We start from the raw sequence: 14,475 nt of genomic DNA on the forward strand, positions 1-14,475 counted from the left end.
AAAATTTCCCAAAATGTCTTGTTAAACTCTTCATTTGAGTGAACACAGAACTTCAGTGGTGCAACGGCTCTAATGTTCAACTTGTTAAAGCAGCTACAAAGACCTTCGTTGATTCTGGCGGCTCCTGTGGTCAAAAGCAGTATGAGCACCTGCACCTCACATCATAAAGGTCTTGATTTGGCTCGCACATGCATCTGTTTTTGAAGAGAGTGAAATAAAGAAACAGTACTTAATACTTAATTTAAACACAGCTGTTTGTTGTTTTTAATGTTACTATTCTGCAGGGTGGTCGTCCCAGTGGCAAACATTAGGAATAGCAGAAATAGCCAATCTTCTCGCTGCTTATATAGGTAATATAGAAACATCAGTATTTAATTTCTATTGTTTCATAATCAGATAAAACATTTAAATTAGGCTACTAAAAACAACTGACATGCAGCGAATACGTGCTTTATGGGGCCCTGGGGGAGTGGGCTCCCCAGGAGCAGCTGTATGTAACTCCCACACACTGAATCCAATATTTGTAATTTTGAATGAGCTCTAAGCAGCAAAATATTACATCCATAAACTGTTGTGTTTCGTCGAAGACAAAAGAAACAGAATTAATATAAGTTCTATGTACTTATTATTTACTCTCAACAAGCCCTATAAACATGTTTCATCTGCCAGCACTTTTCCTCAACTGAGTGCTCCAAACACTTTGAAAGCTAAACAGCTTGGAGAGTTTAATAAGGGTGTAATTATTATACCATATGTTGCCAGTTTAAATGTTCATGTCTCATTTCCCAACAATATGAATAAAAACTCTGGTGTGGGAAACATCTACTCAACAGGGCCAGAGCGATACTAATTTGATTTCTTGGGATCAATTATTCACTCACACGTTCTGTTAGAGCTGCCACACTGAGGCTCCTCAGTCCTCCTGCCTGTCACAGGTTCTCTCTGTCATGTCAACACATGGTAAAATTCTCCCTAAGCCCTGTCTGCTGGTGGACTGGACTGGACTCTGACTGCAGACTGGGTTCAAATGTGAGCTCTGGTTTGAGAGAAGAATAAGGTAATCAGATCGATCAGTATAATGCCTGCTGAGTAAATATGCTGTTTGGTTTAAACAAAATCCTTCCCTAAATTAGAAAGCTTCTATCGCTTCTGAATTATGATACATTTTACAGCAGCAAATTATATGTTGATACAATAAATTTAGCTTTTCTATAAAATATTAAGGCTGAGTTTAACTTTATGATTTGTAAATTACTGTTCCCTTTAGACCTGTAAAAATAATCTCAATTACACATTCATGACAGATTAACTTTCCTCCGAGTCCTGCATGACAGTACACTGCAATGGACACTAGATGGAGGCAGTGGATAGTTTAAAGCTAAAAGCCACCAGGGAAGCGCCAGGCTGCCAAAATTTAGTCTTGGGTGGCTTAACAGTCTGTGACAGCCTTGATTCAAATGATGGGAGACTCCACTAAAACAATCAAAACAGGAAAAAAGGGAGTTATCAGGAACCGATGACGCACAAAACAGGAGCAGAGGAGGCACAGAAAGGTTTGAGGTTAAAGGTCAATGTTCTAGCTTTCATTAATCTAAACAGGCATTTCATGTATTCCAAATCACTGGACTTTCCAGCCCTGCCTCTGTAAAAGACTTGTTGTTATTGTTGTTTATACCTAAAACTGCAAGAGTCGGACTGCCTTCTTAAAAGAACCCTCCAAAAAGACTGCCATTTGAAATGAGCTGCAGATGTTCCAGACAGCTCACTTCTCTTGGCTTTAATTCCTGTTATACTAATATAGAAATAACTGATAACCTCAAAACAATATGGTAACTGCCAGGAAACGATAACTTTTGGTCCCACTCAAAGTTGTGTTTTTTTATTCATCACAAGCAAATCTTTTGTCATCCCTGGGTATGACAGGGTCAGAGAGTCATCCTGCAGAGCCCGCTTCACCCATCACCTAAACTTAGCCTTATTAGTTTAGCAGCACATGAGTTTAAATCTGCTGATGATCAAGAAGAGAAATTGTTGTACAGCTTTGTGCCATTACTGGTCTCTCAGTGACAGTGAGGGATTGAAACCAAATAACTGCAGTGGCTTTGTAACTCTTTCTGACTGGATGATCAGTAATCGTCGGATCCCTGCCTGTAGTGTAGCAGCAGTGAGGCTTTCAGTATGTGATGGATAATCAATGACACAGATAAATAGGACACTGTTGCAGCTGATCTGGGCTCACTGCAGCTCAGCTCATGACAACAGCAATTGACACTTGAGGAATAAGTCATTTGACCCTCAAGAAAGCCTCTTCATTATTGTTTTTTTTCAGTGTCAAGAGACATATGTTTTTTTTTTTTTCTTTGTTTCAGTGATCTATTTCTTGGTATATGTATGTCTGTAATGTTGATTTGCACCTGTATTAATAAAAAAAAAAAAGAGATATATGTTTATTAGAATTTATCCCCTGACTTTTCAATTCAGTGTAATCATCAGGTCATAATTACTGTTTAATTCATCCAACACTTTTATTATTGAATTTTATATTGACACATTTTTTTTTCAACAATATTTTTATTAATTTTACATATTTAACTAACAAACAGACACTGAATAAAACAATGACAATACTTGAACTAGACATAAAATAAAATAAAAATATTTGACAAAAATTAAAACAAACAAACAAAAACACATTAAAAAAATGACTTTTAGACATAACTAAATATAGACACACTCAGCAACAGACTAATTTCAAAGTCACTGTGCACCTTGACGGCTAAGAAATTCTATTGGAGGTTTCCACACTGCTTTAAATTCTTCCGCCTTTCCCCTTGTTATGTAAGTCAGCTTCTCCATTAAAATACAAGATGCCATAACCTTCACCCACACCTGTTTTGAAGGTACATCTAGTTTTTTCTCTGTTAAATAACAAAAAAGTAATACCTTATTGAGTCATAATGAAAAGATTTTCCCTGGAGCCACTGTCTGAACTATCTATTTATTTATTATTTTATTTTTTATTTTTTTTTATTATTTATTTACTTATTTATGTATTATTTTATTTTTACATTTTTTATTTGTACTCTATCCTGTCCCACAAACCTGAAACAGCACATTGAACTAAAGCACCTAGCGAGTTTTCAAGGTATGTGCAAGTGAATAAAAAATCAAAAGACACGGCAACGGCGAGCCATCTCCATCTCCCAGCCGCGGCTGGACAACCTGGTTTTGCAGAATATTGTGGAAGAGCTGCAGTTTCAGTGTTAAAACTGATAAAATAATAGCGTCTGTGGTTCTATATGGGCTGTGGCAATAATATGAAAAATGATAGCTCGCATCAACATATTGAAAAAAAAAAGAACCATGAACTAGTTCATTTTTGGAACTGTGAACTTAGTTCAAAATTTTTAATTATGAACTATGAACTGAACTAGTTCATTTTAAAGTTTGTGAACTAAACTTTGAACTAGTTCATGTAGAAAGTGAACTTTCCCAATACTGGTTATCATTGCCAACCTCCAAGTGGTTGGAAGAGTTCCATTTTGATAGGATTCTTTATACATATTTAAAGGGGGACCAGTAATTTTTCTTTAAATGTTTTGTAAAATTCAATTGGTAAGCCATCAGGCCCTGGCGCTTTACCGCTATTTATATTTTGAATAGACTGGGATATCTCTTCCAGTTGTTAAATCATTATCTAATTCCTTTTTGACCTCATCTGTCAAAGTTTGAAATTGCAAATGATCAAGAAATGTGTCCTGTTCTCCAGAAGGTACAGGGCTTTCCAATTTGTATAAATGTTAATACATTTCTCTAAATCTACTGTTTATTTCTAATGGATCAGCCGTCAGATTTCCAAAGGAAGTCGTTATGTTGTTAATCGCTCTTTCAGACCGTATTTTTTAAATTCTCCATGCCAAAAGTTTCCTAGCTTTTTCGCCTTGATCGTAATAATTTTTGCTTCAGCCACATTAAGGTTTGGCTGCCTTATCAGCAGAGAGTTTGTTATATTTAGCTCTCAAGAGCAACAGATCTCTTTGTTTTGTTGGATTATCACTTTCATTTATATCAATTTCCAATGATTTTATTTGTTTTTCCAAAGATTCCATTTCTATTTTGTCTTTTTTCCCTGTCGAGGTTGTATAACTAATAATCTCTCCTCTGATATAGGGTTTGAAAGCCTCCCATCTTATACTTGCACTAGTTTGATCTGTATTAAACTCAAAATAATAATCAGTTTTAGCTTCCACAAACTTAATGAAATCTGGTTTGTATTGTATTGTTCTTGTGAGAATGTTTGAAAGCGGATGTTAGCATTTAGCCCAAATCACTGCTGTGCCTTTCAACATAATCAGAGTAGGTAGCATTGCTGGTTACACTAGAATAGGACTGATGTTTTAAGGACATATTTAAACTCAGCTTTAATATGAACTTATTATAGTTTTTACAGTCATAGAAGTACAGTCATTCAGTTTAGGTGAAAGCATTCTACACATGCAATGAAATATTTGAAATCCCACTGAGCTGTGGAACATGAAAGAAAAATGGCAAAGTAGAGTTTGTTACTAAGTGTGAGGGTGGCTGATCGAGTGACTTTCTCATTCTTTATTCACATTTCTGTTTTCTAGATGCTGTATCATAGGCAACTGGATGTGTTTCAGTTTCTTGAAGACGTTTCACCTCTCACTGAGGCTTCGTCAGCTCTAACTAACTGGAGGGGAGTTGTAGGCTTTTAAACTGTGTGGGAGTGTCCTTACAGAGTCCCTAAGGACATGTGTGAGTTCTGAGTGTCACATTCCTTAGGGCCACTTGTGGGTCGTTGACCCAACAGTCCTTCATGTGGGTTGCGAGGGCTAGGGGAACTCAGTGCTGCATTGTAGGTGGGTGATAAGTATCGAATGCCACCACCTCTGTTCAAAGTAAGTCATTCCAGTTTGACATATATGGATTCTTTTACTCCTCTTTTAAACCATCTGTCTTCTCTAGCCAAGCTGTTTGGCCTCAGGGAATTACTTTTTCCACTTCAGATGTTGAGAGAAACTTAAAAACGTCTAGTTGCCTACGATTCAGCACAATATGCTTAATTTTGCTTAATAAAAACAAAGAGAAAGTAATGTAATCATTTAAGTTTACATTTGGCCCACCTGTTTCCATTATTATAGCTTTTTTTGTGAAAAATCTTTTCTGGTCCATCATTTGGGCGTGTTGGATGTCTCTGAACACTATGATACCCATTAGTCAAGGAGAAGTATCTGACTAGGAGCACATAAACACTTTGTAGGGCCAATGCTAGGCCCCAAATCAATAGCAAACAGAATTATGATTCAGATTATATAATCTGTTTTTTCTACAGCAAAACCTTTGGCTTCCAACAGTCGTAAGCAGCGCAAATGACGTAATTTAAAGCTCAGTGATGGGATGTTCATTGTAGTTAACCTCTCCCTGCTCCCAGCTTGTACCTTATTATCACTGAATTAGAGATTTTATAACTCAGTTGTTATCATTTAAGGCCTTTTTTTAAAAAACAGCAGTTTCACGCCAATCCAAGCTGAAGAAAAACTCCAACTCCAACTCTGAGTTACTGGGCTGTTTGTGGTGATAACCCTAAGAAGAAGAAGTTGCACCAGCTGTGTTTTGTTATGTTGACATCACGTGCAAAACTTTAGGACTGCATGCTTGTCTATAAAACTGAGGCTACATTAGGTCTAGCTGCTCACAGGTTACATGAAGTCAAACACATCCCATCCTTAAACAAATAAACTGCCCCATGTTTTTCTTTCCAGAACTCATGGAAGGAGAGGTCAAGGTGAAAGTCATGGCTGTGCTTAAGGAAGTCAATTCTAAGGTACATTTTCCCTCCCAGCTGTTTCCAGTGCATAGCTCACTCCCCCCTTAAACTATCTGCACAAGAGAAAGGGTTTTGCCCCCTGATGTCTTTACCAGCCTGGACTGCCATGGGACTAAGGGAGGCCAGGCAGATAGGAAATGCAATTAAAAGTCACAGTAAAGGGGGAACATTAGCAGCCACAGACAAAAGAGGTCACAGTCCTGCAACCCCAGGTGAGGAAGGAGGTCGTAATCATATGGTCCCGGTCCCTTTCCTGAATCAGGAGGGGGAGGGAGCTGGCCCGGCAGGCTGCGACACAATGGCCCCAACCCTGTGTCAGCAGCCCCTGGGCTGTCTACAGTGCTGAGGGTCAAGATCTCCAAAGATCAGCTAGTTTAATAATCTGTGGAAAACACTTGACCAAATGTGGCCTAAATCAATTACCCACTTGAAATATAAAGACAAGTATGTATAGACTAACAAAATAATGTTCACATCAAACTCAAAGCATATTATCCTATGTTGGTGTGACTTTTTTAATAAAAAAAAAGTTATTCTAGAATTGCAAAATGAAAATTAAAAAATATACATTATTAGTGTGGAAAGGTTATTGTTCATGACAGTACAAAATGGTCATGTCAATGATTTTTCAAGCCAAATGTGTTGAGATACATGTCAGACATCCTCTTTTGTGAGCTGAGATAGAACCTGAAGTTTTAAAAAAAATCTTATCAAAAATGTCTTGTTAACCATCAGATGATTATTTCAAATTATTTTCTTTTTAGGTTGGCAGTACTGTTTAATTAGATACACGTTTTAATTTTAGGTCTTTGTTATGTTTTTCTGAACCTATTTATTTTGTCATGTACTAAGTTAATATAAAGAGGGAAAGTGCATCAGTTAATGTCCCCTTTCCTCTCAACAGTTTATGTTCAAACCCTGTTGAAGTCAAATGATAATGAAATTATACGTCCTTATTATGTTGTTCACTGAGTCAATTGGAGCAATGGTCAATTGTATCATTTGTGTAAGGGAAATAGAGAAATGAAATGAGTCGACAGGAAAAATGCACTGAGTCGACAGGAAACATATTTGCACATCATCACAATGACTTTCCAGTGAAGTAGTTTCAACACGTCCCATGTCTCAGTCGGTATGATAAAGAGACTCCCAAAAGCAGTCAACCAGTTGACCTTTAATATCGTCATTGAGCCACCCTGCCAAAATGTGGAAAAACACTTGACGTTAAACAAAGGATATCCTTTAGACGGGAAAGAGGTCTCCCTTTGCTCAAGTACTGTATTTATTAATTGGCGCCAACACACTTTTGGTTCTTGAATTAACCATCCGTTCCCATCCTCTCAAAGTCCAATGAATAGGATGTTTGTCTGTTCTCATGACAGTTTGTTTGTGTTGCTGCTCCATTTTGACTCTATGGTAATGTTGTAAAAATTAAATACATTTTAAGTGAGATAGATTTATACTCGCTGTCAATAACGTGCAAGGAAAACATTTAAGGAAAGCGCCCTTCATATGACAAATGTTTAAACGGGATATTTAATTTCTACACACAAACAACCCTGTTTATATGCTTTCTATATTTATTTCTATTTGTTTTACATATAACCAAAAATTAAAGGTAAAAATCTGGCCGCTTATGCTGTGGTTAGGCTTATGTTGGGAAAGGTCAAAACACTCATCAGACACCAAATCAAGACCCATCTTTTCAGTTTTCCCCTGTCATGCGTTACATATATAAGGGTTTATTTAGGCTATGGATATCCGTGTTCTTTTCTGTTAAGTGATGGGACATTGTTCTTAACTACACCATGTGTACAAGAGAGTTTTCAAAGGTTCCTCCCATCAGCCTCTGCCGGCCTGCTGACAGGTTGGCAGGTAAACATAAACATGCTCGAGGGATTAAATTGCGTTGCCAGTAAATCTGGCCTGAACATCACAGGAGGGGCTGGGGAGTCATTTATAGATAATTAGCCACACAATAGGTGACGCATGCAGGGACAAACTGTTATTTCCGGGTCTGCATAGGGTATTATCTTAAATAGCTTTGTTTATAAAGAAGAGACAGGCACAGCTGATGTGCTTAGGTTTAAACAAAGCTTTTATTTTTTCTGTGTTTAAAATGATAAAAAACAACATGTGCTTTTCATGCTAAGTTGCATACTGTGTGGGTACAAATCATGAACACACAAACTTCACATTTTACAATCAAAAATGCAAAGGTTATTCAAAATACTTTCCTAAATGCATACCAAAGTATAAACAGGCACAGTGTATAATATATGATACATTTCTAATGATATACAACATGTGAACTCCATATGAGAAGCTTGCATTTAGCTGTGCGTAATAGATGCAATGGACACATCCCTTTTTGAGTTTTGTTTTTTTCATCAGATTAACTAACCTAGCATTCTGGAGAGATCTTGTTTTTCCCTGGAGAAAGGAAGGAAAAGAGAGAAAGAAAAAAAGAAAGAAAGAAAGAAAGAAAGAAAAGCATTTTTAGTATGTTTATTTATTTATTTAGATTTCTGTTGATATTCTATATTTATTTTATTGTCAACAATTCCCATAAATAAAAACCTAAACCAATGAATATAGGCACTGTTGCCCATTTTTAACTGGGCTGCTGTAAATATTAATCAAAGCCCAAAAGATGTATAACTCCGTGGCTGAAAATAGTCCCCAAATAAAACAACCATTTACCTTTGTTATTAAATATTCACGTCATGATCTTGATGTGTTGACATCAAAGTATTGAGTAAGGGACAACTGCCCATTTTTCATGGGATTTATTGACAAAAACAGAGATACAAAATATTGCCTTTTGTGCTGTCAACGTTAACACTAACATTTCTACAGTTGCCTTGATACTCACTCTGGGCCAGCTGGGTTGATGAGGTGTTGAAGATCCTGAAGATGCTGGGCAATGCTGACTGTTGGTTAAAAATAAGAAGACGTAATTTGTTACTATTCATCTATGATAAACTCAAATGAGCTGCTTTTAGGCTTCTCAGTACATATGCTAAAAGATAGCATTTCCAGTGAGGTTCGACAAATGCTACAAACATCAGAGTCATTTATTCAAAGCTTGTTGTTATCATATTAGAGTTTGGAATTAATTACATACTTTTAATACAAATGGATGCTTGTATGTAATATGTGCTGTGTGAACAGTACTGTACTTATATATGCATATATGTTGAAGTACTTGTGAAGTGTCTTTAACCTTCACCAAAATAAAAATAACTCTCTATCCATGTCGATAGCTTTGGTTGTTTTTTCCCAGGTTTTGACATGTTCGTCATACCTGAGAATGGGAATGAATCTAATTGAATGGAAAAAATACAGTTTCTGGAAAGAGATGTTTGAACCAAATAAGTTATTTTCCTAGTTATTATGCCTTGAACACCACATATATATTTCGAATCACCTCTATCATACTGTGGTGGGGTCAGAAACTAGACAAATAAAACCAAAACTATCTGCTCAGATACAAGGTATGTGAGACAATATTAATTTGTAAACTGGGTGAACTATGCTTTATAAAATTCCCCAGAATTCAAATGATGAACTACAGACACACAACTGCAACTCTTTTCCTTACCTGAGCCCCCAACCAGCCCACTCGTCCTTCCTGTACCAGTGGCCGATCCAGTTGATGTTCCTTTCCCTGTCCCACTTCCTGTCTTACTTTGTCCAGAATTACTGTTTCCTAACCCAAGCCAAGAGAATGCAGAGCCGCTTGACCCACTCTTACTCATGGATCCAGTGGACCCAGAGGATAAGCCAAGGCCTGAAGAGCTTTTCACATTTGTCGTTGGCTTATTTAAGCTTGAGCCAAAGCTTGAACCAGTAGACCCAGAGGACGACCCAATGGCTGATGAGCTTCTTCCAGTTGAGCTAAGACTTGGATTCAACCCTGTTGAGCCTAAGTTTGAGGTACCACCCCCAGTTGATCCTATCTTATTCAGTCCTGATCCAGTGGAGCTACTCGACCCAGATGAAAAGATGGATGAGCTTGAAGAGCCTGTCCCCCTATTAAATGCTGACCCACTGGAGCTACTTGAGCCAGGTGAAAAGATAGATGAGCTTGAAGAGCCTGTCCCAGTTGATCCTAGCTTATTCAATCCCGACCCAGTGGAGCTACTTGACCCAGATGAAAAGATGGATGAACTTGAAGAGCCTGTCCCAGTTGATCCTAGCTTATTCAACCCCGACCCCGTGGAGCTACTTGACCTAGACTGAAATAAAGATGACCCTAAACCCGTCCCAGCTGAGCCAAAGCTCGGAACTAAACCTGTCCTACTAGGCTGACCCCCATTTGAAGAGCTGGATGAGGAAGAGCTGGATCCACCACCACCAAATGAGCCCCATCCACTTTGACTTGGGCTTCCCTGAGAGGTTGAGCCTCCTGGATATCCACCCAGCCCTGCCTGAAATCAAATGAGGGCAATGTTATTGTGGATACATTTTTACTTTTTACATATTGATTTTATTAACGTTGATGAAACTGAACCATGTTGAATTAACGGAATACTTTATATCATAGTTTCTGTTTGCAGCTACAAACCCCTGATCTCTCAAAAACTTAACAGACACTTAACATAACAACTGGAAGAAACATTTATTCAGTTCTCACTGCTCCGCCCTCTTGTACTTTACTGAGAGACAATTTCCCTGCTCTTACCCCTGGGTCATTTCCAATAACCTGTCAGGCTGCTTTGATCTCATTCATCTCATGTAAGGCCTCAAGATCTCAAAGCACTAGAATGAGGGCTTTGTTAGTGTTTGAGTTTTCTTACAGGTGTTATATAAGCAAATATGCCTTGTGACACTGTGGATAAGGAGAGTACTACTGACAACAAAAGTAAAATCAGAGCGCAAAATTCTGTAATTTGCTGCACAATTATATGCAGATGGTGACCTATAAAGGAATTTTGTAGTTAAATGAAATGGTTACACAATGTACGGTAACTTGTATCAACTAATATGACATTATGATATAAGAGAATATCCACCAGGATTCAGTCACAGTGTTCAACACTTACCTTTTAAACTGCCCTAACTGCCAAACAGCTTTTTTAAGAAGAAAAATGAAAATTGTTCAGATGGTTTTACAAGATTGTTCTTGGTACAGCAGGTCTCATTTAAAAATTATAATTTAGTCAAATTGAAATATTGAGTAATCCGGGTGTAACTTTGATTCACAGCTTGTAAGCAGAAGAACTCATGAAGACCAGCGCGTTGCCACTACAGGTCTTACTGCTGCTTCGGCCCTTCCAAGCTGTTAACATTTCATATAACCAATCATGGCCCTTGTTTTCTTACCTTGGCCATACAGGTCATATTAAGCTGCTTGAGTTGCTCTCGAATGTGTTCGATCTCTTTATTCTTATAGTTGACGTTGTTTTCCAGGACTTGTATGTCTCCATTTAGCCTCATCTTGTCCATCAGGAGTCTCTCCTTGTCCTCGTCATGTTTCGACTGAAGCTTTTCTAAGTTCTTTTTGTTGTCCTTGATCAAGTCCGTGCGGTTCTGGCTGCACCAGCGGTAGTCTTCAGACAGCCGCCAGTTCTCTGCCTTCAAGCGGCTGTTCTCACCCTGGATGCGTGATACCTGATCAGCCACGCTGTTCAGGTAACGCTGGAACCTGTCCTCCACCTCTCTAGAAAGGCTGCTGCAATTGGTGCGGATCTGCTCCAGGTGTTCGCTCTGTTTTGGACAGGTGAGCTGGAAGCGGTTGTGTGACGAGAAGAGGGAATCGATCTTCTCTAGGAAAGTTGTGGTAACGTTGGAAACACCACTCAGGGACTGGACAAAGTCTTCTTTGCATCTTTGTCTATAGATCTGCACCTCCTTCTCATGTGTGGATTTGTCCCTCCTCAGACGGATAGCCTCCAAGTTAAGGTTGTCCCTTTCTTTGGCAGTCTGGTCCAATTCCATCCTCATCCTCTGTACTGTTTGTGTGAAATTGGACTCCACAAGCTCAAGCTTGGCCCTCTGCTGATCGCTAAACCTCCCACAGTCGATAGGACCTGGTAGAACTAAATGATAATGACAAAGATAAAGAAATAGGTAAATATATCTTTCTCTAAAACATGCAGATGAGGATTAGGGAGAACTCAAAAGTGTTATTGATTAATTTGATTTTTTTTTGTTTGCACTGAAGACATGTCATACTTACTTCGTGTGCATCTGTCAGTTGTAGTTGGTGTGCCCTTGCAAAGGAACAGCTCCCTATTGCACTGTTGCTGTGATTATTTTATAGAAAGAAAAGCCATTGGTGCTTTAGCAAGTTTTTCTTGATGAGTTGTGAAATGCAGACCAAAAAAAACATAATAGATTCATAATCAAAATTAAATAAATAATAATTTGTTTCTTTTTGTTCTAAAAGCTATAAAATAATATTTATGAACTACATTATACAATCCTATTCAACATTAAACAGATATCGCTAGTGAAATCTACTCAGCATTTAAAAACAGTATGAAACCATCTAAGTTCTAACGTAAGAACAACTTTTTAATTGCTGAGGCTCAATTTGACAGAAACATTGAAGGTGTACTGACAGGTGGTATTATCCTTTCATTTACAACTTTACTTAAAGAAACAGCAGAACATGAAAAACCTGCATGTTAGATATAACCAAAAGGTGCAGTTTATTACCAGCTTCTTGTCGAGTTCTTGGATCACAGCCATTGAGATGTTGGAGAAGTGGCGCAACCTGACCAGGTCCCAGTCATTACGGGCCTTTTCAGTCAGAGTGGAGTTGAGTAAGGTAGTCAGATTCTTCCTCTGGTGCCTCAAGGCGACATTCTCGATGGAAAGTCGGCTGAAGCTCTCCTCCAGGTCCAGGATGCGAGACGTGGACGCAGAGTCCTGCTTCTTGCCATAGATCAGAAAGAGCACCAGGCTGACTATGATAAGAGACTGAATGAGCGAGGAGAAGAAGAAGACGATGCGCATATAGTAGCCACAGCTCTTGCCCTTTGAGCGGTACTGCATCTTCTTTTGGGCCTGTGGGCTGTACTTGGAGACCTGGGAATAGCCGCTGCTGTACATTGGTGCTGCTGGCCAGAGGATGGTGAGAGAGAAACGGTATGTAGTACAGTCCAAGGCTTGAAGGTTATGATGAGCGAACAATAAGACTATGCTATATTATCTCAGAGCAGTCAGCTGGTTTCTTAGTCCATCTCTTGTAACTCTTTTAAAAAAATATTTCCAACAAACCCCAATGAACTCCAATCATGGGCGTGTGTTGATAGCATGAGAATTTATCGGATTGTGGCAGAGGTGTAAACATGGTGAGGAATTTATAAACTCCTCTAGCCACACACTTCACATGATGGGAAGTCCCCAGACCTCAGTCCCCTCCCACTAAAGGCTATCTCTCCGCTCCGTTGGTGGCCCCTCCCTATGCAGAGGTTATCAACACACTTCAGATAAATAAGACTTTTAACTGCTGGTAATCCGTCACCACAAAATCTAATCTCATGACCATTTAGTGTTGAATATAGCTGGATGTAATTATGTTTTTGATTGTCAATTAGTCTGTTGATTACAATCTTGAATAACTGATGAATTGTTAGTTTTAATAAATGTCAGAAAATATTAAACAATGTTGATCTCTGTTTTCCAAAGCCCAAGATAACATCCTCAAATGTTTTGTTTTGTCCGCAACCCAAAGATATTTAGTTTACTGTTCTACAAAAATAAAGAAACCAGAAAATATTTATATTCAAGAAACTGGAATCTCTTTACTTTTTTAAAATGTTTTATTATTCAAATAGATTTGTATTTCTACTTATCTTATCTTATTTATTTCAGTCTTATTTTATCTGCCTTGTCTGTTTCTTTTCTTTTTAAAGCACCTTGTAACAATGTTAAGTAAAGTGTTATATAAATCAAATTAACTATTACTATTAAAACAGGAATGGAATATAGAAAAATCTCAACTTGGTGACTTTCTGTGATCCACTGGGAAAACCTGCAGACCGTAAAAACCTAACTGGACTTACTGTCTGCAGCTTCTTCATAAACGTGCCAAAAAACATTTTTATGGGATCATGAGCAGTGTTGTCCGGTGCGCCACATGCCAGGAGGACAATGGCTCATGTCGCTCCTCTGACGTTTTTGTTCAGTGCCCCTTTGATGCCTCGAGTCTCAGTCCAATATGATGACGTGGGTATGAAGCCCCCTGTCTCAAAGGGGACACACACACACACAAAGACTCAATTTAAGGAAGAAATACAAGAGCCTGACAGTAACAGTCACAACTTTTTCCTGCCAGCCATTGTTTGGCGTGCCAGGCCTCATATTGACAGGAAGCAGTAATTCATAGAGGAACTGTTGATGGCCAGAACTACAGAAAGTTTTAGGGCAAGATCTGAGATAAAAGACACCAACAAACGCAGGATATCAGACAAATACAAAATATAAACAGTCATAGTATTCAACTGAGGTTGAAGTGGGTTCTTTTTATTTTCATTTCTAAACACCGGGTATGGACGGGGGCTTTATTTGGATGTGTTTATATTTTGGATCCATTCCATTCAAGGGGTGTTGCCAACCAGGCTGATGCAGCACTATTCGAACAGCAAGAAAGGGTGTTATATAATTTATACATC

The 14,475-nt window shown here is 38.3% G+C and overlaps 1 protein-coding gene and 1 long non-coding RNA gene across 2 annotated transcripts in view; both read right to left on the bottom strand.

Annotated features, from left to right (window-relative positions):
- Positions 1 to 103: 103 nt before the first annotated feature.
- LOC115572978 (uncharacterized) overlaps positions 104 to 14,475 on the bottom strand; it is a 29,053-nt gene continuing 14,681 nt past the window's right edge. The window contains exons 2-4 of the long non-coding RNA XR_003982193.1: positions 13,867 to 14,049; positions 882 to 1,036; positions 104 to 194 (exon numbers count right to left, since the gene is read on the bottom strand). This is a non-coding gene — a long non-coding RNA (uncharacterized LOC115572978). The remainder of the gene's footprint in view (positions 195 to 881; positions 1,037 to 13,866; positions 14,050 to 14,475) is intronic.
- On the bottom strand, positions 7,929 to 13,143 carry plvapa (plasmalemma vesicle associated protein a). The gene is made up of 6 exons (XM_030403519.1): positions 12,515 to 13,143; positions 12,033 to 12,099; positions 11,177 to 11,892; positions 9,453 to 10,281; positions 8,724 to 8,781; positions 7,929 to 8,281 (listed from the first exon to the last, which is right to left on the bottom strand). The coding sequence occupies exons 1-6, from the start codon at positions 12,908 to 12,910 to the stop codon at positions 8,248 to 8,250; spliced, it is 2,100 nt and encodes a 699-aa protein (XP_030259379.1). The 5' UTR covers positions 12,911 to 13,143; the 3' UTR covers positions 7,929 to 8,247.

The sequence above is a fragment of the Sparus aurata genome, chromosome 21 (assembly GCF_900880675.1).
Source record: "Sparus aurata chromosome 21, fSpaAur1.1, whole genome shotgun sequence".
NCBI classification, from domain to species: domain Eukaryota; kingdom Metazoa; phylum Chordata; class Actinopteri; order Spariformes; family Sparidae; genus Sparus; species Sparus aurata.